The sequence below is a fragment of the Balaenoptera physalus genome (assembly GCF_965194825.1).
Source record: "Balaenoptera physalus genome assembly, chromosome: X".
In the NCBI taxonomy this organism is placed as follows: domain Eukaryota; kingdom Metazoa; phylum Chordata; class Mammalia; order Artiodactyla; family Balaenopteridae; genus Balaenoptera; species Balaenoptera physalus.
This window is the reverse complement of record NC_138903.1, coordinates 1,633,453-1,660,011: the sequence shown is the minus strand read 5'-3', so window position 1 is coordinate 1,660,011 and position 26,559 is coordinate 1,633,453. Positions and strand designations below refer to the sequence as shown.

General features: G+C 51.1%; 1 protein-coding gene and 1 long non-coding RNA gene across 2 annotated transcripts; one reads left to right on the top strand and one right to left on the bottom strand.

The window, feature by feature from the left end:
* Positions 1-1,967: 1,967 nt before the first annotated feature.
* On the bottom strand, positions 1,968-6,860 carry LOC309652486. Its single transcript, XR_014258751.1, has 3 exons — positions 6,196-6,860; positions 3,415-3,772; positions 1,968-3,257 (listed from the first exon to the last, which is right to left on the bottom strand). It is a non-coding gene; the product is annotated as an uncharacterized lncRNA (long non-coding RNA).
* Positions 5,167-24,740, top strand: LOC309652464 (uncharacterized protein). Its single transcript, XM_082446311.1, has 2 exons — positions 5,167-5,572; positions 23,432-24,740. Exons 1-2 carry the CDS (start codon positions 5,451-5,453, stop codon positions 23,658-23,660), a joined length of 351 nt encoding a protein of 116 aa, XP_082302437.1. The 5' UTR covers positions 5,167-5,450; the 3' UTR covers positions 23,661-24,740.
* The last annotated feature ends 1,819 nt before the right edge of the window (positions 24,741-26,559 follow it).

Sequence of the window (26,559 nt, the reverse complement as noted above, 5' to 3'; positions counted from 1 at the left end):
AAAGATTCCACACTCTGTCAACGGTACCCTGATGCATGAAATACAGATGGTTATCCCATCCACCTGATAACCATTTTTTAAAAGGAGACTATAAACCCAACCATTCAGAAGTAAAACCCTTTCCTACGGTTCCTATAGTTGGTCACCGACCCATAGCTGCTGCAATAAAGTTTTTTTTAAAGTGCTAAAGTCTGAACTTGCCATGAGCGCTGCCTTTGTTACTCTATTACTTGATGACTACCTTTCCAATGCACTGAGTTTAATGCATCTGTCTTTTGGAACAAAGCAGTTGTCCCAAGAATGTGAGGAATGTTTCCTTGCAAAGCGACCCCATTCTAAGGGGCAGATGGGCTACAGCTGCTTCCCTTTACGGGGAAGTCTTTCTCCTATAGGCGCTTCTGTTCACAGACGGAAATGCGGTACATCTAAATTTTTAGTTTCAGTGTATTAAGCGCATCTACAAAAAGCCTTAGCTATTATCCACTGGGCTGACCCGTATGAACTTTGAAAGGATTTGGACAAATTATAAAAAGGCATATCCCACAGATAAGAAAGCTGAGAGAGTAAAGGAAAGCAGAAACCACAGGCTAAAAAGATGAAATGCCATCCCAGCCTTAGGGTGACATCTTGCTACTATGGAAACATCCCATTTTAGTTCATTGGCTCTTGTTGGTTTTTATCATTTGCTCTGTTTTTTGGCCTCAATTAGCAAGTCTGTTTTCACCTAAGCCAACATGTAGGCGAAGACCTATAATCACAAAAACCTATCAAGAAGGAAAAGAATGCTAATTTCAATACCGCCACTCTCATCACAAGACACATGCACCACCCACAGAGCCAGAGAGAAAACTGACAGTTTACAAATCGAGTTTTATGAGCGGGAATTCTGGAATCCAGGAACGGGACACCTGACCAAGCTTCATGGGTGCTGAATACTGGTGACTCGACGTGGAAATCCAGGAGACGGGGTCCCCAGATCCGTAATCCTCCATGGGAGATGGACATGGGGGGCCGTTCGGGCAAGCTTCCTATGATAAAAACACACATGTGGGCGTTCCAAGTGATGCCAAGGGAGAAGCAGTTATTATTGGATTAATTCAGTCAATTGAGTCAAGCCAGAGAAAGACACTGTCCAAAAACTCTCAGGAAAGGTGTTCAGTCTTCTATATAAAACGCTGGGCCGCCCCCAGCTTGCTCTAGGGTTACCCCAAAGACCTGTAGTCCGTTCAGGAAAATACACACATCTGTTCCACAAGCCTACCTAGAGAGAGTGGCTCGCCAGGGGTCCACAGCTTCTCTGGTTGGACCACGGCCAATGCTTGCTCAGACAGACATCAAGCCAGACAATCAGACAGGAGGGGACTGGGTTCCTGATTCTCCTAGCCACGCAGGAGCCCTGGGTCACTGGGGGACCTTCCCTGCTCTTGTCTGCCTGCCCCAAACCCATGAGGTGCCCTTGCCCCTGAGCTCCCAAATGCTGCCGCCAGCTCAAGTGAAAACCAATCCAGGGGGCTCACCTGTGGCTTACAGATGTCTGCTCATGGCTTTGCTTACCAAGAACATCTGGAGGGAAAGATTGGGAGTTTGGGGTTAGCAGATGCCAACCAGTAGATATAGGATGGATCAACAACAAGGCCCTACTGTAGAGCACAGGGAACTCTATTCAATCTCCTGGGATAAACCATCATGGAAAAGAATATGAAAAAAGAATGTATGTACATGTATAACTGAATCCCTTTGCTGTACAGCAGAAATTAACACATGATCGCAAATCAACTCTATGTCAATAACATTTAAAAAAAATTTTGTTCCTAACCTTCCATCCAAACTTCCCCCAGTCGTAGTTTCTGCATCTTTCAAGTCTCCGCCCACGGGGTAGCTACCCTCTAGCACCTTTGACAGACAGTATCTATTACCAGCCAGCACATGTGTGTGTGTGTATGGGCACACATACACACACACACACACACACACACACACACACACCCAGAGCTTCCTGACACAGCACCGATGCTTCCTGCAGGTGGCGTCTCCTGCTGTTACAACCCACCAGGTTTTTAACAATTCCCGTTGCATCCACCCAAATCCACCTCAGACCCCTCTCACTGGTCGTGACCTGCAGTCTGAAAAACAGTGCACCAAAGCCAGGATGAAGGCGTGTCGATTCATCCACGATTTCTTTCTAAAGTTCAAGTTGCCCTGTAGGGAGAGTTTGGCCTGGATTTTCAGGTTGCTTTATACACTCAGGAGCAAGGAAAGGCTTTAGACAAACGTACACACGTTGGGAAACAAAAGGAAGCCCTGACGGCTGAGAGTGGACCACCAGAGTCCAGCATCGTGCGGGGGCCTGCGGTTCAGCCACTGCACCTAGGCAGAGGCTTTAGCAGCTCCTGAATTTTGATTTCGGAACCAACCATGTATCTGATCCCAAAACAATTCACTCCAGGAAGATCACAGGCGCTGAAAGTTGTCTTCCTGCAGGACTTGGAAGAGGAAAACCCATGGCAGGAGTAAATAGAAATAAAAAGCAACAAGGACAATTCTGCAAGTGGAAGGAGGACGGACGACTGACAGGAACCTCTGTGTGAGAGAAGGTTTCAGACAAAGCCAGGAGCGCGGGGAACAGGGGCTGAGAACAAAAGTTAAGTAACCCAGACGAGGGTGTGAACAGCAGGCTGGGTCCGAGGGTGCACAGAGCCTGGACACGTTATGAGTTTTACGGTGCTGGGTGAGGGCGTGCTTCTCGACAGAGTGACTCTTCTCTCTCCATCCACAGGACTAGCTTCCATGTCAAGGCTCCTCCGGGAATCCGATTAAGTTAAACACACACACACACACACAGAAGATGTTAACAGACGGTGACCAACCAGAACGCACCAAAGCTCACAAGAGCAATGTAGAAAATGCTCCCTGAACGGAGTTCATTTTCTCACGGTCAACATGCAAGTCCATTTGGTGAGCAAAGAATGGTGACATATGTCCTCGGACACCTCCTATGCCTTCACACCAGGGCGGCTCTGGTTCTGGGCTCTGAGGTGGGCGTCGGAGAGGTTCTGCAGACAAAGTTAAGTTTAACGAAGAACGTCAGAGATGGGCTCCCCTCCCTAGCGGACCGCCGAGAAACAGGAGCTCTGCGTGTGTGCGTGAGGTGGGAGCAGTGGAAGCGGGGACGGACATTCAGTTACCCTTCTTGTTTCGGCCAGGGAACAGCTCGAGGCTGGGAATGCAGGTGCCTTTCAGAATTAGAAGCTGCAGCCCTGGAAGAAGATGTCCACTATTGCTGACCATCAGAGACTTCCTGGGGGTACCAACAGTTTGCTGTGTGTGTGTGTGCAGATACTAGGTATCCCCCCCCCAGCAGGTGACCTGGAGAAGCCCCCTGACTGCAAATCCTGCCGGGCTGGGTCACCTCACCTGCAAGGACATCCCTTCAGCCCGTACTCCTTTCACAGACCGCAGACCCGTCCTGGCTGCCCGGAGCCGGGGATGTGGCCTCCTTCTTTGGCCCCAGCGTGGGTGGGTACCCTCCGTTCTTCCTATGCCGTACCGGGGGGGAGAGCACAGCCCCCGGGATGGGCTGCAGGAAGGGGTCCAGGGCCACTCTGGAATCCACTCCTGATTCTCTCCTCCCCCGTGTCCACGCCGGACCAGACCATCCCCGTACGATCACCGTGCCCGTCCTGCCTGCAGCCTCAGTCAGCTGCCGTCAGAGGGGATGCTGTTTCCGGTGGGGTCAGGTCCTGTGTCCTGTGTGCCAGGCTCTGAAGGTCACCTGGAGTGAGTACAGGAAAAGAGTCTCTGGCCGCCCCCCGCCCCCGAGGCACCCGGGATTCAGGGATGGGGGCTCCCTGCAGATGCGTTCCTCCTGTTCACAGCCCCTCACCCTGCACACATGAGGCCTTCTGACCACCCGGTCCCTGGCGTTGGGGGCCTCACGTGGTGGAGACGGGAATCAGAGCTCCTGGGGCCTGAACGCCCTATCCTCTGGGGCAGGGGTGGCTCTGGCTTTGGCATATCCCGAAGTTCTAGTCTAGGCCCTGCTACCCCTGTCCTGCGCCGCATCTCTGAAGTGCTGGGCTGGGGGGATTCTACGTCCTTTCCCTGTCCCTGCCGGAAGGGCCAGCGGGCATCAGCCCTAAGCGCAGCCCAGCCGGCAGGAAAGGGGTGTGTGTGTGTGTGTGTGTGTGTGTGTGTGTGAATGTGAGTGTGCGCGCGCGTGTGAGTGTGTGAGAGTGTGAGTGTGTGTGTGAGTGTGTGTGAGTGCGAGTGTGTGTGAGTGTGAGTGTGTAGGCGGTGGGGGACAAGGTCTGGTTTGTCACCCACAAGGCCCAGCCCAGGAGGGTGGGAGACGCACGTATGGGAAGGCGGCGCGGGGGTGCGAGGCTCCTCGCCAGGCAGGGCAGAAGCCCGCCTCCCCGTTCCGGGAGGTCCAGCCCCGGGCTCTTCATCTACTTCTCCCAGCACGGGGCGCCCCCTTACGTAAGGGCACTCCGGCCTGAACCTCCCCCCTGCCTCTGCCCCATCGCGGCTGCACCCCGTCCTGCCCGGCTCAGCAGTGAGTTGCCTGCAAGCCGCAGCCCCTCCCGAGTCCAGCCAGCCGCGCTCCGGGAGAGAGAGGGGAGGAGGGGGCTGCCCGTCTCCGCCGGCTGCCTCCCGCCCGCCTTCCCCGGCCCTCCGTAATTACAGCTCAGCGCCCCGGCCGCGGGCCGCGGGGCGGGCGCCCGGGAACCGCGGAGCGAGGGGGGCGCGCGGACGGGGAGCGGGCGGACCGCCGAGGCTGGGACGGAGCGAGGGGGCCGGGGCGCCGGGGCGGGAGGGGCGCGCGCGGGGCCGCGGGTGGGGACGCGGCTCCCCCCCGCCCCCCCCGCCGCGCCGCAGCCCCTCCCCGCGCGCGGCCCCGCGCCTCCCCGCCGCGCCCCCGCCGCCCGGCAGCCCCGCGCCCCACGCCGCCCGCGGACGGCCGCGCGCCGCGCCCCGCGGGGCCGGGCTTCCACCTGTCCCCGCGCGCCCGCCTTCTCGCCGCCGCCCAAGTTTGCGGGGACCTGCCGGGCGCGCCGCCTCCTCGCCTCCGTCCGCGTCCGCGTCCTCGCCCATGGCCGCCGCGCCCCCCGCGCCGCCCGCCCAGCCCCGCGGCCGCCGGGCCCGCTGAGCGCAGGAGCGCGGGCCCCGGAGCGGCGCCGGGCGGTCGGACCCCGCGCGCAGCCGCCCGGAGCAGCCGCGGCCGAGCGGCGGGCGCCCGTCCCCGGCACGGAGCACTGCGGATGAGGCGCGGGGCCGGCGCGGGGCTCCGGGCGCGCTCGGGGGTCGTGAGCGCCGCGCCCCGCGCCCCGCGCGCCCCGCCGGGGCCATGCAGTCGCTCATTTCGCCGGTGACCAAGGCGATCCTGGTGGCCCTCTTCATCTTCGCCATCCTGCTCATCCTGTACGTGATCCTCTGGTACATCTGCCGCGATGTCGACTGCGACCACGGCATCTGAGCGCCGCGGCCCCCGGCGCCCCCCGCCCCGGGCCCCCGCCGCGCGCCCGCCGCAGCCACCTGGCCTTGACCTTCAGGGACGGAGCGGGCAGAGCGGGTGAGTGCACTCCGGCGGCCGCCCTGCGGGGCGAGGCGGGCGCGAGCCACAACTTCGCGGAGGGCGCGGGATCCCGGCGCGGGACCGGCCCGGGCCTCGCCCCCCGGCGGGAGGCGGCGGCGGCAGGGCGTGCGGAGGGCCGGGCGCCCCCCGATCCAGCCCGGCGCCGGGGGTCCGGGGAGCCGGGCGCTCCCGCCTTCGGCCGCCACCTGCGCAGCGGCCCGGGGCGGAGCGGCACCGAGCTCCCGGGCGCCCGGTTGGTGCCGCGCGCTGCCGGGTCGCCTGCCGTCGGCCCGCGGGCGCGGGGACCCCGCGCGGAGGACCCCGGGCAGCCCCGCCGGGCCGTGCGGAGAGAGCGCGGCGCGGGGGGGGGGGCGCCGAGCGCCATCCACCGCAAAGGGACACCCCCCGCCAGCAGTGGAAAACGGGTCGAAAGCCCGGGGCGCCCTCCTCACGCCCCAGGCACCCCCAAGGGGCGCAGACCCGCGGGGAGGGGAGTTCCTCCCCGGTGCCCTAGCCCCCTACCCCAGAGGAGAGGGAAAGTGGGAAAGCTTTGCCCTCCACCAGGTGTGCCGAGCAAGTTTGCGACTTAAATAAATAGCTTGTTATCCAGAAAAAAATACCTCTCTCTGAACGTCTCTGGGCAGAAAGAACGTGTGAGGAAAAACGCCCATCTTAGACAGGCTGCCAGTTGATGCACCTTCAGATGGCTAGGCCGTCCTCCCGGGGTAATCAGGGCAGAGGGGATGTTTGGGTCCCGGCGGTCATGTGGGAGCCGCCCCAGCTCTCAGCAGCCCTGCTTTGTGCAATTCATGTTCGTGTCTTCCTCTCCCACTAACCGTTTCCAGCCCCTGGAGGGTTAAGGAAACCGAAAGCGCAGACACCCCTCGTCCCCAGGAATCTTTGGAAAACCCACGGGGAGCGAGCCTGTCTGATGTGGGGCGATCAGGGTTTGTGCGCGTTGCGTGGGTTTTCTCCTGCGGTTAGAATTGGTGCGGAGTCGGTGAGTGGTCCTGCAGCCTCAGGCGCACGTCTCCAAGATCCAGTGTCTGAGGACCAGGAGGGAGGGGAGGGGAGACCCATTTTCAAGATAACAAACGCTATTTGAGGGAACAGAGATCCGAGGACACCCCCCCCCCAACCCCGCAAGACAATGCCCCGAATGCAAATGCATTCTGAAGGCGTTCTGTGGAGCTGGCTGGGGAAACGCTCTCCTGTCACGTGCATCTCTGGAGGGCCTGCCCCAGCTCCCCGGCTCCCCAGACCGGTCCCCTTCCCCTGTCCACCGCCCCCCCACCCCGACCCCCAGCTCAAGAGCCAGAGCCTAAGATTTGCTCAGCTCAGTTCGAAACAGACCAGGCAAACACTTCTGATAAATTTCTGAAGCGCGGCGCCTTAGGTATCAGGTGAATTAGCAGAAAGAGGTTACAAGATTCGTGATCACATCCCCAAACATGATGCCTTGAAAACTGTCCACCCCTCCACCAGAGAAAGTACCTCACAAGTCTGCATCCCACGCACGGCACGTGAATTAGGATCCAAAATTACAACAAACACATACACTGCGGGAGAGTGGATTAGGAAAGGGGAAGCCACCAATAGGAGGTGCCTGAATCTCGGGTGAGCCTGGGGGAGGACATTGCGATTGGGGGTTGGTCACTAGTGGGGCCCATCTGGGAGGGGTAGGAAAACACCTTTACAAGGAAAAGAGCCCAGCATTACATAACCGAGACCATCCAGGGTGTTTTCCTGCGGCCGGAGGGTCGGTCCCCACGGCTGATGGTGCTGGCCACACACACACACACACACACACACACACACACACACACACACACACGGGAGCGGGACCCCATTCCCATCCGGTGACGTGTCAGGTCGGTACATGCTGGGCCTCCCTTGGGTTATTTTCCTCACACGCCATTTCAATCCCGACAGATCAGCATTGATTCCATTTCCCAGAGAATGCCTTCCCATCAATTAGAAACCAGCCATCTCCGTATTATTTCTATGACCCATGAAATGCGTCTCCTTCGTAATCATTACCGTGTCTGTGGAGAGGGTCATCGCAAAATCAGGACAAAAACGTAGGGTCTCAGAATTCAAATTGCCAGGCGTGTGTGAAGTCGGCGGCTCTTAATGAATATGTGAGTTAATGCTCTTGCTGTGACACAGTAATCGTCACAGTATAGACACTCGCCCCCTCCCACCCCGACACAGACCAGGGTAGAACCACGGCCCTTTAGACAAAATGAAGTCACGGTCCCTCACGTTCACAGTAACCTCTGTGATCTACGAAAGACCTTCCCAAATGGTCTTCTGGATCGACGCCAGTATCCCCATTTCAGGTACAAACCAAGGTAGTTGCCAAGGTCACGGAGCCAGGAGTGCCGAGGCGTCACTGGTAAAGGACAGAGTCACACTCGGGGAGCTTCTGGCCGGAGAGGGGCCGCTCGGGAGACCTTCCTCTGCTTCTGTGAAAGGAGCTCCCTGTTCCCTCTTATGTCCATGATGCATGTTTCCACCCCTCACCTCTCCAAGGGAGCCCCGAGATCCTGGGGACCCCGTGGGTATTTACTGTCTAAAGAAAAGGGACCGCTCACCCGCCTCAAGACAGCAGCCTCAACCAGGAATCAGTCTCTGGGGCCCAGAAAGATCACTCCTGAGTCCAGGGGGGGAGGCTGATCTCAAAAGGCTGGAAAGAGTGTGACAAGGTAGAAATATCTGTCCTGTCACCTTCTGAATTTTCTACGGGCAAGCAACAAATCCAGAGTGCCTGCCAAAAGGAAAAAACAAAATGTGGCTTCCTATAAATAACAATTACATCTTATATTTACAGAGTGTGTTACAAAGTACCAGGCAGAGTTAAAAGGATATTATTTACATCGCGTTTTATCCTTCTGACAGCAACACGAATCTAATGATTATCCCAATTATACAGAACAGAAAAAAAGAGGCTAAAAGAAAAAGGTTATGTAATTTTCCTAAGATGGCAAGGAAAAAAAATCAGTCACCAAGGGTCTCCCAAGCTCTTACCCCGGACCTGCATGCATGCTCACGTGTATCTGTAAATAAAACCTCACCTGCATTGCTTTCCGATTCCAAACATTTTTAATTGTGTTTCTATCTTCACCTCTCCCTTAGGGCTTAGGAATAATATTCTTCTTTTAAGTTGTTTTTGATAGATTACAAAATAACTGCTTAATATATATTTACAGGCATTATCCACATAGGTTTCAATTTTAAAAAAGCTTTTGACTTATTTCTTTATAGATATTGATCATCAGCCACACAAATTTGAAAAAGTGAATTCAAGAGTGTGCCTAATATATAAAATAGATAACCAACAAGGACCTACTGTATAGCCCAGAGAACTATACTCAATATTTTGCAGTAACCTATATGGGAAAATAATCTGGAAAAGAATATATAAATATATATACACACATGTATATATATAACTGAATCACTGTGCTGTACACCTGAAACTAACACAGCACTGTAAATCAACTATAGTTCAATTAAAATTTTAAAAAGAGTGTGTCTATATTTTTATATTTTGGAAGTTATCAGTTAATGTTCCTAGGGCAAGGAAAGCTTTTGTTTTTGTTTGTTTGTTTGTTTGTTGTTGTTGGCTGCACCGCGTGGCTTGTGGGATCTTAGTTCCCCGACCAGGGATTGAACGCTTGAACCCAGGCCTTCAGCAGTGAAAGCGCCAAGTCCTAACCACTGGACCGCCAGGGAATTCCCGGAAAGCACTTTTTTAATAACAGTGTCCTAATATGCTTTGTTTTGAGAACACTTTTGTGTCCTACAAGGATTGAGCTTGGCATCCTGTATTGTGTAAAGATGCCCCCAAAACTCCCTCCTATGGCCCCCGCCCCTTTCTTCCCCAAACTGAAGGGGTCTCCAAAGAGGCAGAGAGTGGCTGCTGGAAACCTCGGCTTCTTTCAAAGTATAGTTAGTTGATGGAAGTGAGCACCTTGGGTCTGCGCAGAAGCATCAGGGGAAACAGGGAAACAGAGCATCCGGAAGCCAGCACGAGGGAAAACTGATGAAGGAGGCTGTTTGTCAATCACATAAGAAAGAACTTTGTAGAAGTTCAACTTGAGCAGGACAGGAGCAAGCTGCCCCAGAAATGGCCGGGGGTGTTTGCTTGCTGGGCAGTTGATTTTTGCTCAGGATGTGTGAGCTGGCGGGCGGGGTTGGAGAAGTATAGTCCTGGGGTTTCATACTCTGTGAGCTGATGTACCTATCCCCCAGCTCCCGCATCCCTGAAAAGCAAGATTCTTTGGCAGAAGCAAACATGTTGCAATTCAAGATAAGTGACTCTGGGGGACAAGAATTGGGTACGGAATCTGATTCTTGGTTCTAAAGCTATTTTCAGCTTCAGAAAGAAAAAAAAAAAAAAAAAAGGAGGCAGAGAATATTTGTCAAGCCATCACAATGCCTCATACAATAGCCTTTGTTCCTACTTTGTTCAAGCTCCACTCCACAGATGTTCATCCTTAAAGTGGTCTGCATTGCAGATGTTTCTAGAAAACGTGGGCACTCAGATCACAGAGATCGAAGGTGTTGGCAGGTAAGGAAGAGCGAGCGTCTCACCCCTTCGTTTCAAGATGCGGTATTCTCCGCGTGTCAAGCGAAATCACAGTTGCAGAGTGAAATGGGAAAGAGAAGTGGATTTGAAGCTGGAAGGGGGCGGGATGGAGCCCTGACTCGGAGCCGGGGCTGCCGGGCATGTGGCTGGCAGGGATACAGGAGGCTGCATCTGAAACCCACACGCTGGGCTGGGCTGCTGGGCTGTGTGTAGAGGAGTAAAGCAGCTTAGCCAAAGAGGAAAACAGTCCCGTGGAGCGTCCTAAACCCCTTCTGTGCCTCTGAGTGACTCCGTCTCTAAAAGACCATGTTTCCATAAGTCACTCCCCACCCTCCGACACAGATGGGGTCCGTGCGACATGTAAATAAAAAGGAAACACAAATGGAATATAAAGCATGACCTTCCGGCCACGTGCGGTCCACGCCGAGCTCCCAGTTTCTTCCAGGGAGGGGCGTCTGTCCCCCACGGGGGGTCCGGCACGCACATACCCACCGTGATGTGACAGACGTGGACCTGCCACCGTCTTTCAAGTAGCACTCCTCCCCCACAGTTGGATTTTTGGGGCCTGGGAGCAGGGACCATGCATTTATTAAGCACCTCCTGTGGGTTTAAGATTGTTTCACGTGACCCTTACAAAACCCTGGGATGTGCTGTTGGGTTTTCCTCTGCGTAGATGAAAACTGGGTCCAGCTCCGTGGTCAACAGGGATCTGAAGGGCAGGCTGCCGGGGCCAGCAGTGGCTGATGTGAGTCTTCTTGCTTTCACTCTCCACTGGACCAGACCAAGCCTTCCGTTCACCTGCATTCACCTCGCTGTGGTTCCTTAGATGTCTAAGCACAGCAGGCAGTGCTGGTGTCTGTGTGCACCCAGTGGTTGAAGCTGTAGGTCGACCAGTCGCCCGGGATGGTCATGGGTGGATCACTGGGGAAATGGGCTCACCACACTCGTGAAACGTCAAACGCATGCTTGCGTCTCCCAATGCATGACAGTCCGACCACCATGCACTGTCACATTACTCTTTATTAAAATGTTTATTGAAATATAGTTGATTTACGATGTTGTGTTAGTTTCAGGTGTACAGCAAAGTGATTCAGTTATACATAGATATGTATTCTTTTTTACATTCTCTTCCGTGATAGGTTATTACAAGATATTGAGTATAGTTCCCTGTGCTATACAGTAGGTCCTTGTACTCTTTTGAATTTTTTTTTAATGTAACAGGAATGTCCTTGACAGTCTTCAGGTACGGCTTGATCCAGGGCCTCAACTGATGTCATCAGGACTCAGTGTCTCTCTGTCTCTCATTGCTTGTTTCTTCTTTGGTACATGACTCTTCGTTGCTGCGTTATCACCATATTTGTGAAGCATGAATGCAATTAGGATGAAGACTAAATTATTCCCCACCCCACCACCATCTCATCTTTTACTGTTTGGATACCAAGGGAGCAAGTCTCATGGGGATCATGACAGCACAGGTGTTGCATGTTATCGAGTACACAAAATTCCAAGACAACCAAAGACAAAAAAGGACTGAATAAGATAGTAGAGGGGGATAGAAAGAGACATGGGAAGGAATGCATCACAAAACAGGGGCTTAAAACAGTGTGTATTGCATCAACTTCTAGAGGAAAAAAAAATGTGAACAAGTAAACACAGGAGCTTGCAATGAACAGTCATGAGAGAAGCGAAAGTGTCAATTCGTTGAACCGGGGGCCTCCCGGATGGTCCGTTCTGCTCTTTTCTCGCTTCTTTTGAAAACACGAGTTTCTTCTGACGCCACTGATGCAGAGAATTATTTGAGCATCTTTTGACGTTTGTCTTTGCTTGTGTGTGGTTTCATCTTCGAGAAATACTACACGCACCCAGAAAATTACACCCAGCTGAAAGGAGCCGTGTACCACACACACACACACACACACACACACACACACACACCTGAGACATCCGCCAGCTCCCTCGGTCACACGTGTGGTATTTGAGTCATATGCACCCACGTCTGTTATTAGAACTTTCCGAGTGAATTTCCCCTTCACAATTACTCACATGCTGAGACCCTTCCAGGGTCGAATTCCACAAACAATTCTAGAACATATCAACAACGAATAACACATATGCATGGTAGCGCGTATGCTGACCATAGCCATGCAACAATTGTAAATCTGTGCTAACGTTTTATTTGATTCCTATCTCTTTTTGTGGTCATTGTTTTTGGTGTGTCTGTGACAAAGCTCTCAAGTGTTAGGACCCTAATCCCATGTTTCTCTGAAACCCTTTGATTTTTATCTTGGATTTGCCCAGCACCGTGATTTTGGGAAACACGGAATACCACCTTATTGCAGAACTGGCTGTGATTTAACACCTTCCTTGTTTTTATTAACTTACTTTTAAATTTCCTGCAATTTCTTCAGGTAGGTTAGAGACGGCCCAGGATACTCATGCTCTGTGGAAACTAAAATCTCATTGTAAAAAATAAGGAAAGAGGATCTTGAGATTTTACTCTGCCTGGGGTTCACTTTGTTGTTTGCCATCTTTTGCTCTTTTTTTCCTCTTGAAGTGTTTCTAGGGTGCAGAGCTGTTTTGTTTTGTTTTGTTTTTCACCAAAGGAATTCTTCTTAGGAAATAATTATTCTTCTCCTGGAATAAAAAACTCTCCTTGGCCTCTTCTTCAGCACTCAGGGCTTTATTTAGTCCACTGAGCTATAAAGAGAGGCTGCTTCCTGTCAGAGCTGGGTGACCTGTTTCAGGGCCTATATTTCCCCGTCCTCCTTGGCATCCCAGCCCTTTTCCAGCCCACCTCCTCCTTGTGTGAATCAGGCAAAACCAGGGGAGGCCCAGCCTCGGCCTGGAAATCAGGATGTCACCTTCCGTCACAAGCGTAAGTCCCAGAATGATGATTTCTGTTTATCCCACTGAACTATTCCTAGAGTAATTTTTTACTGGAGTAGAGTTGCTTTACAATGTTGTGTTAGTTTCTGCTGTACAGCAAAGTGAATCAGCTCTATGTATACCTATATCCCCTCTTTTTTGGATTTCCTTCCCATTTAGGTCACCACAGAGCACTGAGTAGAGTTCCCTGTGCTCTACAGCAGGTTCTCATTAGTTATCTATTTTATACATAGTATCAATAGTGTATATATGTCCATCCCAATCTCCCAGTTCGTCCCACTCACCTCCCCCGCCCCCCCCCTTGGTAACCGTAAGTTTGTTCTCTACGTCTGTGACTCTGTTTCTGCTTTGCCAATAAGTTCATCTGTATCATTTTTCTAGATTCCACATAGAAGCAATATTATACAATATTTGTTTCTCTCTTTCTGACTGACTTCACTCTGTATGACAGTCTCTAGGTCCATCCACATCTCTGCAAATGGCACCATTTCGTTCCTTTTTATGGCTGAGTAATATTCCATTGTATATATGTGCCACATCTTCTTTATCCATTCCTCTGTTGATAGACATTAAGTTGCTTCCATGTCCTGACTATTGTAAATAGTCCTGCAGTGAACATCGGGGTGTATGCATCCTTTCGAATTATGGTTTTCTCTGGATATATGCCTAGGAGTGGGATTGCTGGGTCGTATGGTAGTTCTATTTTTAGTTTTTTAAGGAACCTCCATACTGTTCTCCGTAGCGGCTGCACCAATTTACATTCCCACCAGCAGTGCACGAGGGTTCCCTTTCCTTCACACCCTCTCCAGCATTTATCGCTTGCAGATTTTTTGATGATGGCCATTCTGAACCTAGGGTATTTTTTTTAATTAATTAATTTATTTTTGGCTGTGCTGGGTCTTCGTTTCTGTGCAAGGGGTTTCTCTAGTTGTGGCAGGCGGGGGCCACTGTTCATCATGGTGCGCGGGCCTCTCACTGTCGCGGCCTCTCTTGTTGCGGAGCACAGGCTCCAGATGCACAGGCTGAGCAGTTGTGGCTCACGGGCCCAGTCGCTCCGCGGCATGTGGGATCTTCCCAGACCAGGGCTCGAACCCGTGTCCCCTGCATTGGCAGGCAGACTCTCAACCACTGCGCCACCAGGGAAGCCCTAGGGTATATTTTTTGACTAGTGGTTTACTGCACTCAAGGAGTTAAGACGGGACGCCCATCTTCCACGAAGGGAGAATATGATCATTTTCACCCGGTGGCCCCCTGGGCTAGCGGATATAAAGGGGTATTCATTCAAAATGGAAAACAAACACCAAAGGGAAAAGGTGGGGGGGCATAAATTAGGAGTTTGGGATTGACATGTACACACTACTATATATAAGATAGATAACCAACAAGGACCTACTGTATAGCACAGGGAACTCAATAGTCTGTAATAACCTAAATGGGAAAAGAATTTGAAAAAGAACAGATACATGTCTATGTACAACTGAATCACTTTGCTGTGCACCTGAAACTAACACAACATTGTTGATCAATTATACCCCAATGTAAAATAAACGTTTTTAAAAAGTGGAAAACAAAGCAAAACAAAAATCACATGTAGGCGAAGGTGTGATTGTACACGTTCCCATACAGTGTTTGTTGGATCATTATTCAAGAATTCACTGAGCAGCATAGAGGTTTATTTACATGTTACTTTGGGATGTTAGGTATCTGTGGAATTAAAAAGAATCAGGCGCTTCTGTACTTTAGTTTTAAAATCTGTGATGTTCTTTAAATTCATAATAAATTGATGCAGTTTGATACTTAGGAACATATAAAAAGGTAATGTGAACTTTTCTGCTTTTGTCTGTGTTCAAAGTTTTGGCTTTATAAAACCAGATGGATTGAAGACTTACATAAGCATTTGAACACTCAAATAAGTGTAATGATTTTCTATTACTGTTTGAATATCTTCATTCCTCTTAAATTCACGAAAATTCCATGTATCTGAATAAGCATATAAAAATATTTTGGTCTTCCCCCCCTTTTTACACAGATTACTATTTTTGTCCCAAGTAAATAACACTTTTTGTTTTACATTATCTAGGACATTGACTGAACTACAAAAATGTATAACAAATTAAAGTCTGATGTGAATATTAAAAAAAGAAAAAGAAAAAGGAAATAACTGCAAAAATGCCTTGAGTCATTGTATCAAAAGGATAAAAAATACATTTCGGAGGAAACGGCAGGCCTGGGATTGGGGAAGGAGGGCTGCATGTGCCAGTGTTTGGGGCAGTGGGACGTCATCTCACCCCTGTGGTCTGGGGGTTCAGGGCTAGATCAGCGCGGCCACAGAGGGACGCCCTTTCCCGTACACATCACCGCCCCCATTTGAAAGGCTGCTCCAGTTCTGAGCCAGTACGGTTGAGGCCAAGCGGTCACAGAGTTTGTGCTGCTCCAAAGCCATCACTCAACTATCAAAAGGAGGCACGAAGCAACAGTTAGTCCTTCCCCTTGCCCACCGGGACGCTGTGTTTCAGAGGGTCCTGGTGATGCCCGGCCCCGGGCCGGGTCCTGATGTTACAACCTCTGCTGAGCACATGCTCAGTCCGGGGTTGAAAGCCAACCCACGGTCCTGGCTCCTGTCCCTTGTGGCCCTTCTTCCTGCTCCCCCGGAAGTGGTACCGGGGGCGGAGAGACAGTGCAGATGACCACGGTTACCCCTCGGGGGCATTTGCATGTTTTCCTGCAACCTCCTCGAATCATGGCATCAGAAAGCCGGGGAGGACCTTGCCATGGTGGAAAGCCAGGCTCCGAGGCTGGTCAGGAAGGGCGTCCTTTGTGACCCTCAAATTACCCCACAGGTGACCTGCCAGGCTCAGCCCTCTTGGGAATGTCAGTCTCCTGGGAAGACACAGAAATGGGTGGCGACCCACCCCGTCTTAAGGATGAGACTTACGAATAACAGGGCTATAATCGGGGGACATCTGGTTTGGACTGACGGGTTAGCCTCCTTGCAAAAGCTGAATCAAATAGCACTGGATCTGCTGGGAGTTCAGACTTCCGGAGGCTGGAAGTCCCAAGTGAGTCTTACGGGAACAAAGGCAAGGTGTTGGTGAAAGTTCCAGGAAAGCACCTTCCTGGCCTCTTCTGGCTTCTAGGGGCGGCCGCATTCCCTGGCTGGTGGCCACGCATCTCTCTGACCTTGGCGTGCGTGGTCACATCATCTCCCCTTCCTCCGACCCTGCCCCCAGCCCCTGCCTCTTTGTAAGGACCTTTGTGATCAGCCTGGGTTGACCCGATAATCCCAGATCATCTCTGGGAGTCTAGACCCTTAACTTCGTCCCATCTTCAAAATCCCTTTTGCCGTCGGAGGGATTGTCCACAGGCTCCAGGAATTAGGACCATGCCTTTGGGGCCATGACTCAGCCAGCCACATCCTCGAAGCCCCCAAATCTGATCTTCACACGAGACAGTGGACACTCAGAGATGTTTTGCAACCAGCTCAAAGCAACAGAGCTACGATGGGCCCACGTGGGATTCCAGCCCCGCTCGGCCAGACCCCAGGCTTGAGACTCTCTCTCTCTCTCTCTCTGTCTTTCTCTTTGTCTCTGTCTCTCTTTCTCTCTCTCCTCTGTCTGTCTTTATCTCTCTCTCTCTCTGTTTTTCTCTTTGTCTCTCTCCCTCTCTCTTTCTTTATCTCTCTGTCTTTCTCTTTATCTCTGTCTCTCCTCTGTCTTTATCTCTCTCTCTCTGTCTTTCTCTGTCTTTATCTCTCTTTCTTTATCTCTCTCTGTCTTTCTCTTTCTTTATCTCTCTCTGTCTTTCTCTTTGTCTCTGTCTCTCTTTCTCTCTCCCTCTTTCTCTGTCTTTACCTCTCTCCTCTCTCTCTCTGTCTTTCTCTTTGTCTCTGTCTCTCTGTCTTTATCTCTCTTTATCTCTCTCTGTCTTTCTCTTTATCTCTGTCTCTGTGTCTTTCTCTCTCTCCCTCTTTCTCTGTCTTTCTCTCTCTCTCTCTCTCTGCCTTGCTGCCTCTGTTCCATCAGTCCCATGGAGACTGTTAGGAACGCTGCATTTTTCCGGACTGACCTCCAGCTCATGCTATCACGACGATGCCTTTGGCAACGTGTCAGATTCCAAATGTGTTGGAAGACTCAGCCCTTGACCTGAAAAGGTTCAGGGAAACCAGACAGTCACATGAAAGAGGGAGAAAATGGGACGAAAAAGTAAAATAGCATCTAGAAGCATGAAGTTTCAACGCGAGAAGAGGTGATCAGCCCTGGCTACTCTTCAGGATTCCCTGGACTGTTGAAAGAAATGCCGTGGTTTGCGTCCTCACCTCTGGGAGGGGAGGGGTCGGGGTTGATGTACGGGGGGTCGGGGTGGGGAGTGGAATGAGCTCTGAGCGGTGGCCGGCGCCCGGGTGGGAACTTCAAGGACACCGGCTCCTTCCTGCCAGTGGAGATCAGCAAAGCGGTCGGTGTGTGTGCCCAGGTATGTGGTCCCAGGAGGGACCAGACAAACATCATTTTACAGTGGCTGCACCACCTCCATCTGGGGACAGCTGGGGGGCGGGGAACGTGTTTAGAAGTGCAGACAAGACAAGCAGTGCGTCCTTCAGGGCCAGAGACAGGACCCCCCGCAAGAAGAGGATGGGAGGGCAGCTACACAGCTCCAGACCTGCCCCGTCCCACGCGGGGGCCGCCAGCCACTCGTGGCCGCTACAGCTCAGACCTGCATGGGTACACTGAGGGCCTGGATTTTTCATTGTATTGAATCGTGATGGATTTAAACTTAAACAGCCACATAGAGTACCCATATTGGACAGCACAGCTAGAATTCCAACTTATGTACTATTTGATTCATTCACTGTATGTCTCTGCTGGGGCGGCCGTACAAAGTAGCACAGAGCAGCTTAAACATCAGACATTTATGTCTCCCAGTCCTGGAGGCTGGAGTCTGAGGTCCAGGTGTCAGCAGGGCTGGTTCCTCTCTCCTGGGCGTGTAGACAGCCGTCTCCTCCCTGTGTCCTCACACGGTCGTCCCTCTGTGTGTGTCTGTGTCCTGATCTCCTCTTCTTGTAAGGACACCAGTCCTATGGGATCAGGGCCCACCCTAATGACCTCTTTTTACCTTCATCCCCTCTTTAAAGACCCCATCTCCAAATACAGCCCCATTCTGAGGTCCTGGGGGTCAGGGCTTCACCGTCTGAATTTGGCGGGGGGGAGACACAATTCACGACCCTCAGTGAACAAATCTCTCCCGAGCTCCTTCCCGACCCGCGAGCTGCAGTCTTTGCCAGATGCCGCTCGTACTGGCTCCGAGGGTAAATCCCCGGCTGGGGAGATGGCAAGGTTATTGGATAATCATTGTACGGTTTGATCCGCACCGGAGCAGACGTCTGGGCCGCGTGCCAGGGAGCCCCTGCAGACAGGCTGTCCCTCCTCTGTGCTGGGGACGCACGGACGGGGACGCGGGTAGGAGTGGCGTGTATGGGAGGGGACATTTCTCAGAGGCCACGACAGTTGGCTGACCGTTGACCGTTGTCTGAAGGACAAAGATGGTTTCTCCGGAGGAGACCGGGGAGAAAGTGCGCGCACACACACACACACACACACCACACACACACCCCGTTGTGTGCCCTGGGGCAGGAAACTGCAGTACAGCTTGCACTGCCGAGCCCCGCAGGAATCCGGTCCAGGGGTGACCCAAGACTTCGTCACCCCTCAGCACCTCCCCTTCCTGACGGGGCCTCCCTCTCCCCCTCAGCGCTGTGCCCCTTAATCCCAACCTCACACCCTTCTTCTAGGGGCCCCGCCTTAAGGCAGCACCTCATCCAACCATCACCCCTCCCGCTGGGTACCAGTCTCAGAGATGCTGAAGTCCCCCGTCCCAGGTCCGCAGCGGGTACAGGTGAATCACAAATCTCCCTTGTCCCACTCGTGCCTTAAAGATTCATGAGGGGAGAAGGAAAAGAAGGTACTGATGAAGGTCCTTGTGGGTCCAAGTCTCAGACCCTGAAAACCACGCTATGCACACAATCAGTCCGGGGTTGAAAGCCAACCCACGGTTCTGGCTCCTGTTCCTTGTGGCCCTTCTTCCTGCTCCCCTGGAAGTGGTACCGGGGGCAGAGAGACAGTGCAGATGACCACGGTTACCCCTCGGGGGCATTTGCATGTTTTCCTGCAACCTCCTCGAATCATGGCATCAGAAAGCCGGGGAGGACCTTGCCATGGTGGGAAGCCAGGCTCCGAGGCTGGTCAGGAAGGACATCCTTTGTGACCCTCAAATTACCCCACAGGTGACCTGCCAGGCTCAGCCCTCTTGGGAATGTCAGTCTCCTGGGAAGACACAGAAATGGGTGGCGACCCACCCCGTCTTAAGGATGAGACTTACGAATAACAGGGCTGTAATCGGGGGACATCTGGTTTGGACTGACGGGTTAGCCTCCTTGCAAAAGCCAAATGAAATAGTGCCGGGTACGGGGGCTGGGGGGAGTGTGGTCGTCCTTGCCCGCTCACGATGGTCTCTAAACAGCTACTGTACCCTAGGAGGCGGTACATGGAGTTTGCTGCTGAAATTCGAGTGACTCCAAGGAGGAGAAGCCTCTTTCAGTAGATATGTCCTGGGGAAGTCTGAGGGATGCTCCCAGCCCAGGCCCCATCCCCCGGCTCACAGGGACCAGCCATCCACTTCTGAGCTGCCCCGCCTGCAACGCGGAGGGGCCCCCAGGTTCTGGGTCTGCCTTGGTTCCAGAAGATCCGAACTGGGAAAGACTTTGGCCATTTTCTGACAAAGGTGGAGGGGCCAGGAGTGGCGGCAGGTGGTTGCTTGGCTCTCTGTGCTCAGAGAACATGGGGCTCCTGCGGTCCTCTGAGGGGCACGACCGCCGGCATACAGCCCTACCTAGCGTGCCACTGATGGGCCTGGGGCCCCGTTCCTGCATTTTCCCCTGGAAACCCCATTTTTCCAGGGTCTAGAACAGCTCTGTCGAATGGCAGCACAGTACGAGACACATAAATAATTAAAACGTTTTCTGGTAGCCACCAAGGTGCCAACTCCCACTTATAAGGTAAATCAGTACTAGGGGCGTAATGTACAACATGAGAAAGATAATTAACTCTGCTGTGTGTCATATATGCAGGTTGTTAAGAGACGAAATCCTAACAGCTCTCATCATAAAAAACTTTTTTTCTATTTCCTTTATTTTGTATCTAGATGAGATGACGAATGGTCAGTAAACTTATTGTGGTCATCATTTCATGGTGTGTGTAGGTCAGATCACCATGCTGTACACCTTACACTTATACAGCACTGTATGTCCATTATATCTCAATAAAACTGGAAGGAAAAAATTGTTGTGGTAGCCATGTGAAAAAAGAAGGTAAAAATGGTCAACATGAAATCAGTTGAGGGCTTCCCTGGTGGCGCAGTGGTTAAGAGTCTGCCTGCCAATGCAGGGGACACGGGTTCGAGCCCTGGTCTGGGAAGATCCCACATGCCACGGAGCAGCTAAGCCCGTGCGCCACAACTACTGAGCCTGCACTCTAGAGCCCGCGAGCCACAACTACTGAGCCCACGAGCCACAACTACTGAAGCCCGCAAGCCTAGAGCCTGTGCTCTGCAACAAGAGAGGTCACCACAATGAGAAGCCCACACACCACAACCAACAACTAGAGAAAGCCCGCACACAGCAACAGAAACCCAATGCAGCCAAAAATAAATGAATAAAATAAATAAATTTATAAAAAAAGAAATCAATTGAATTAATATAATCAGTATATCGAAAAAGTATCATTTCAACAATATATATGTATATATGGGTGTGTACATATACATAAATGAACATGTAAATTTATATATTAATAGAGATACGTATGTTTCTATTTTTTAGTGTACAGAATTTATAGAAATTTATGAAAACATATATACATATACTTTATAAATTTTATAGGTATATACATGCATATATAATTTACTAAAATTATATTTTAAAATTCTGTAGGTATATACACGCGTTTAGAATTGTCTGTCTAACCATCAGGGAGATAGTTGACGTGCTGTTTTCATCCTAAGCCTTTGGACCCCATGGGTATCGTACACCTATAACACGTGTCAGTTGAGACAAGCTTTATCTAAGGGCTTGGTGGCTCCAGGGTCGGATGCCCTAGTGTCTTCCCGCTCACCCACCTTTTTCTGGGCGGGATTCCTGGAACTCCCTTGGCCCTGAAGGAATGCCCCTCTGTCTCTTCTGCTAATCAGCATTGTCAACCATCCAGTTTCCTAAATGTAGGGTTACTTGGCCAGAGCTATTCCTGGTCGGGGGACACATCCAACCCACCACACATGGCTGCTGTTTCTGTGATCGATCGCTGCCTTTTTGGGTGCCCTGACAGCAGCGGGGCCCCAGAATTCCCCGCCGTGCTTCACCGAGCAGCCCTTCAGCCTTCAGACACCACTGATGGCCAGATCTTGTGTTCCGTTTGGCCCAGCCATACAAAGAATAGAAATAATCCATGAACGGAACATGCTATTCATGTAGGCACGTGAGTCAAGACTCTCCTGCTAAACCCCAAATTGTATTTGGATTTCACTACTTCTTCCCTAAAGTCCCTTTTCTGTCCCAGGATCCCACCTAGGACACCATATAACTTTCACCCTCATGCCTCCTTGGGCTCCTCTGGGCTGTGACAGTGTCTCAAACTCTGTTTTTGTCTTTCTCTGTCTGACTTACTTCAGTCAGTATGATCATCTCAAAGTCCATCTATGTTGCTGCAAATGGCATTTTTTCATTCTTTTTTATGGCTGAGTAGTATTCCATTGTATATATGCACCACATCTTTTTTTTTTTTAATCATCGTTATTGGAGTATAATTGTTTTACAATGCTGTGTTAGTTTTTGCTTTATAACAAAGTGAATCAGTTATACATACACATATATCCCCATATCTCTTCCCTCTTGCGTCTCCCTCCCTCCCACCCTCCCTATCCCACGCCTCTAGCTGGTCACAAAGCACTGAGCTAATTGCCCTGTGCTATGCGGCTGCTTCCCACTAGCTATCTATTTTGCGTTTGGTGGTGTATATATATCCATGCCACCTTCCTTCTCACTTTGTCTCAGCTTACCCTTCCCCCTCCCCGTATCCTCAAGTCCATCCTCTAGTAGGTCTGTGTCTTTATTACCCTCTTGTCCCTAGGGTCTTCAGAACTTTTTTTTTTTTTATTCCATATATGTGTGTTAGCATATGGTATTTGTTTTTCTCTTTCTGACTTACTTCACTCTCTATGACACACTCTAGGTCCATCCACCTCACTACAAATAACTCAGTTTCGTTTCTTCTTATGGGGGAGTAATATTCCATTGTATATATGTACCAAATCTTCTTTATTCATTCATCAGTTGATGGGCACTTAGGTTGCTTCCATGTCCTGGCTATTGTGAATAGTGCTGCTGTGAACATTGGGGTGCATGCATCTTTTCGAATTATAGTTTTGTCTGGATATAGGCCCAGGGGTGGGATTGCTGGATCATATGGTAATTCTACTTTAAAACTTTCTATGTTTTTGATGATCTTAGCTTTGATGAGCACGGGTTAGATTTCTTTTTTTAGGTTGCCCATCTATTAGGATTTGCCTGATTTTTTTTTTTTTTCATTATTAGACTGGGATGATTGGTCTTTGAGAGAAAAACCACAGAAGTGAAGTGCCCTTTTCATCAACTTTTATCAAAGGGACATATTATCAACCTGACTTGTCACTGTGGGTTTTGGGGTTTCTTGGTCAGCTGGCTGAGGTAGTCAGATGTCTCCAATGCAAAGCTACTTTTATGTCCTCATTCCACACCCTTTTGGAAGGAAGACCCTGTGAACAGCCCACACTTAGGAAGGAAAACTATATTCCACCGTACTGAGGGCACAGTATCTATTTGGAATTTTTCTGCATGGGATGTTTATTTTTCCTCCCTCATTTATTTATTTATGCAATCATGGATTTCTCCCAGTATGGGCCCATGGATATTTATTTCTTATTTCGTGTTACAATCCAACAGTATTTTATTTCCTGGCTCAAATTGCTTGGCCTTTGGGACCTCTTTCACTTTATCTTCTGTGTCCTACTGACATGCCCCAATTATTGTGTATTTTTGTACATTTCCTTACTTTCTGGAACTAGAAGACACTCCAGCCACATCCTGTGTCTTCCAAGCCCGGGTCCTAGAATTAGCCATTTCTCCAGGGAGCCCTGTTTCCTCTTATTTGAGCATGATATTAGGAACCAAGGGCTGGGTGCTGGGGGGAAAAAGCTTCTCAGCAGCATGGAAGAGATTTCGCTCTTGTGGGCTCACCACTGATGTTTTCCCCCTTACACTTTTGTTGTCTTTCCTTCTGTTTACAACCCTTTAGGGGCCCTGAAGGGACAGAGAAGCTCCGGTTGCCCTTGGAGCCTACCGTTCACCTGTCCTCCGGGTACAAGCCAAGAGGTCGTGAGAACAACCCCCCGCGTGGACCACCGGCCGGGCAGGACTCCAATGTGGATGTAGGGTCGGATGCCTGGAGGTCCCTGCTCGGCCCTACTCCGGACAGTGCCCACCAGCATGTGTTCCAGCTGCGCTGTGGGGTGAAGGGTGGGTGACCACCTATGAGGATTAAGGCCATCCCCTGTCACTCATCTTGCCAAGCCATCACCAGGCGGTCAGGACTCATGGGCAAGTGTCACCTCCGGGGCTATGCTGGCATCTGTAAGCTCCATACCCCCTTGTGGTCCCATCCTAGCCATTCCTGCCCGCCCGCCCCCCTGGTCCAGCCCGTGTTGTGAAGTTTTCCTCTGCCTTCCCCTTGTGCGTAGTGGTAACTCACAGGGGTTCCAATGTTCAGTGGGGCAGCCCGGTGGAAGTGTCTGCTCTTATTCCTGGCTAGGCAAGTCCAGAGGACAATCAGCTTCAGATTATGCCATCGTGAAGGTAGGTACAGCTGGGGCCTGACCTTCTTCAGTCTCAGATGCAAGCCCATGCCCTACAACGTACACAAGCGCGCCCAGAGCTTCATGGCTTGCTCTTGTGTACACAGCAGGCAGACGCGTGAAGGGACACAGACAAGACACGCCCCACCATCCTTGTTGCCAACGTACCCCGAGTCTTTCTATCCGTCTGTTGCGAGGAGCAGAGCCCATGATCCGGAAGAAGAGAGTCACCCTTATAAAATACCGACAAGAGACTCTGCACATGGAATAAGAGAGTCCTGGAACATTCTAGAAACCAACCTAGCATTAGTTCTCTTGCAACTGTAAACGATGCACCCAGGCACTTTGGACATCGCATCACGGGTGAGACTTGCATTGCCCAGTGTGGCAGCCGCGGAGGACTTTGAGCAGTTTTTTCCCTCCACTCTGTTTAAACTCTGAGGGGGACCAGATGAAAATTCAGGTCCCCCCCCGTCCCCCCGCGCTGTGGGGTGCGTGCACGTCTCGATGAATGTGCTGGGCAGTGTGCAACCCGGCATCGCCAACCCCTGCCCCCAACCTGTCCTTACGCATCCTGGTGAGCATTTTATACATTCTCCCAAACACTCCCGTCCTTCCGTCCTGCAGGTGTGATGTATGGCACCTCTGTTCTCTCGTCGTAGCTTCTGTCTCCCCGTGTGGAGATGGGCAATAAAGACAAAGCTCTTCCAGACATATGGCTATTCCAGAAAATAAAATATTTTTGAAACCGCACAGCATGGCTACAGCTCTTTGTCTCATAGTGGGAACGGAACCCGGGCGTGTGTGCAGCTAGTAGCGTGGCGCTTGGGAGAGGCACAGAGAATTCACTGACCCTGTAGAGATGGTCAAGGGCGGAAAGGTGTTTATCACACGAGGTGGGCATAGCCTCGTCTCTGTGCATCTTGCAGGATGAGACGCCTCTCAGGTGCTTTTCCGTAGGTGGGAAAGGGTGTAATTTCTATGAAAACAACCACAACAAAAAAACAGTGGCAAAACTGGATGGTGATTTAACACAAGAGCTATTATTCTGATGTCATCTTCCTAAATGAGGTCTGGTTTCCCTGCATCTCAGGAGGATTCAGGAAGGTCACCGCCCTTGAGCTGGAGAATGCTCCTCTCCAGGGCTTCTGGTCTCATTTCTCATCACGCACCTGCCTCATCTGTGAGCTGCCCCACAAGGAGGACACACGTAAGACACAGAGTAATCTCGTGGCCCAGCCCAGAACAGGGTGGAAGGGCTAAGGAATGGAGTTGGAAGAGGCATATTTAAAAAAAAATATTTTTGGCCACACTGCCCGGCACGTGGGATCTTAGTTCCCCGACCAGGGATTGAACCCACGCCCCCTGCAGTGGAAGCACGGAGTCCTAACCACTGGACCGCCAGGGAAGTCCCAAGGCATATTTAACGAGCACAATTTTAATTGGGTAAAAGACAAAAAAAAAAAAAAACACCCTCTTGTGCTTATAATGCACTTATTTTCATATTAATCCAAAGAAGGAACATCTGGGCAAATCTGGGCTCAGGGATCATTTCTCTCTCTACACTCCCAACTAAAGGACGCAGTGTTTGAAGGGGCTGGGTGGGGGGCCTTTTCCCCTGGGAAAGGGGTTTCAGCATCTTGGGCTGGGGGGCCAGGGATGGCTTATCTAAGGGAGCAGGGGAGGATACAAGAAGCAGCTGGCTTGGTGATGACATAAGGGTTTTGTCAGAAACGGAACAAGCATTGGTGGGGAAGAACCCCACAGACAGACAGCCCCTCCTCATATTTTCAGGGTGCATTTTGCTGAGACACCTGGGAGGCCTGAACAGGGAGAGACCTGAGTGTGTACCCCACAAATCGTCATCATTTTGCACATGAGATCCCTCTACTTCCATGCAACTGGGGGAAGATGGACAGAATCCCTCCGTGGAGGGGTTCAGGGCCCCTCCCACAGAGCATCCTGGCTAAGAGCATGGTCTAGAGTCACGCTGCCTTGGCTTAAACCTAGGAGTGAACATCTCATCCTTGGGACACCCTGGGGTACCCAACTTAAGAAATGAAAATGAATATCCTATGATGCCTACCGTATAAGGACCATGTGACAAATATGTTAATGTGTGTAGAATATGTTTAAAAACAATGGCATGATATAAGCCCTCGACATGTGCCAGTTACCATTCTTCTGCATAGTTTAAGTTCACCAAGGAACAAAGTTAGAAAAAGAGTAGATGTGCGTGAACATTTTTGAACGAAGGGGGCAGGATTGTCTAATTAAGTCGTGGGCTGTACGTTTATCCTGGAAGGCTAGCGAAGAAGGTAAGAATTTACACCGTTCTTGAAACCTTATTATGTTGAAAAAAAAAAAAATGATCTTGCACCTTGCCTGAAACTCTGAATACCGATCGAAAAGACTTGGTTAGAGGCTGGAGTTATGTGTGCCGGGTCAGCTGTGATAAGATCGGAAGACAGTCATCTTTCAGGGTCAGTGAAAACTCTGGACATGAATGGAAAACGCACACTCTCATACCCAACCAAGTCCTGCACAAGTTATCAGGGGGTTCGCAGAAACC

Excerpts from the sequence above, each read along its gene's own strand:
- LOC309652464 (XM_082446311.1), top strand. The coding sequence starts at position 5,451 with ATGTCGACTGCGACCACGGCATCTGAGCGCCGCGGCCCCCGGCGCCCC. Across the intron at positions 5,573-23,431 it reads GGACGGAGCGGGCAGAGCGG|GGGCCCTGAAGGGACAGAGA; the intron begins GTGAGTGCACTC and ends ACAACCCTTTAG.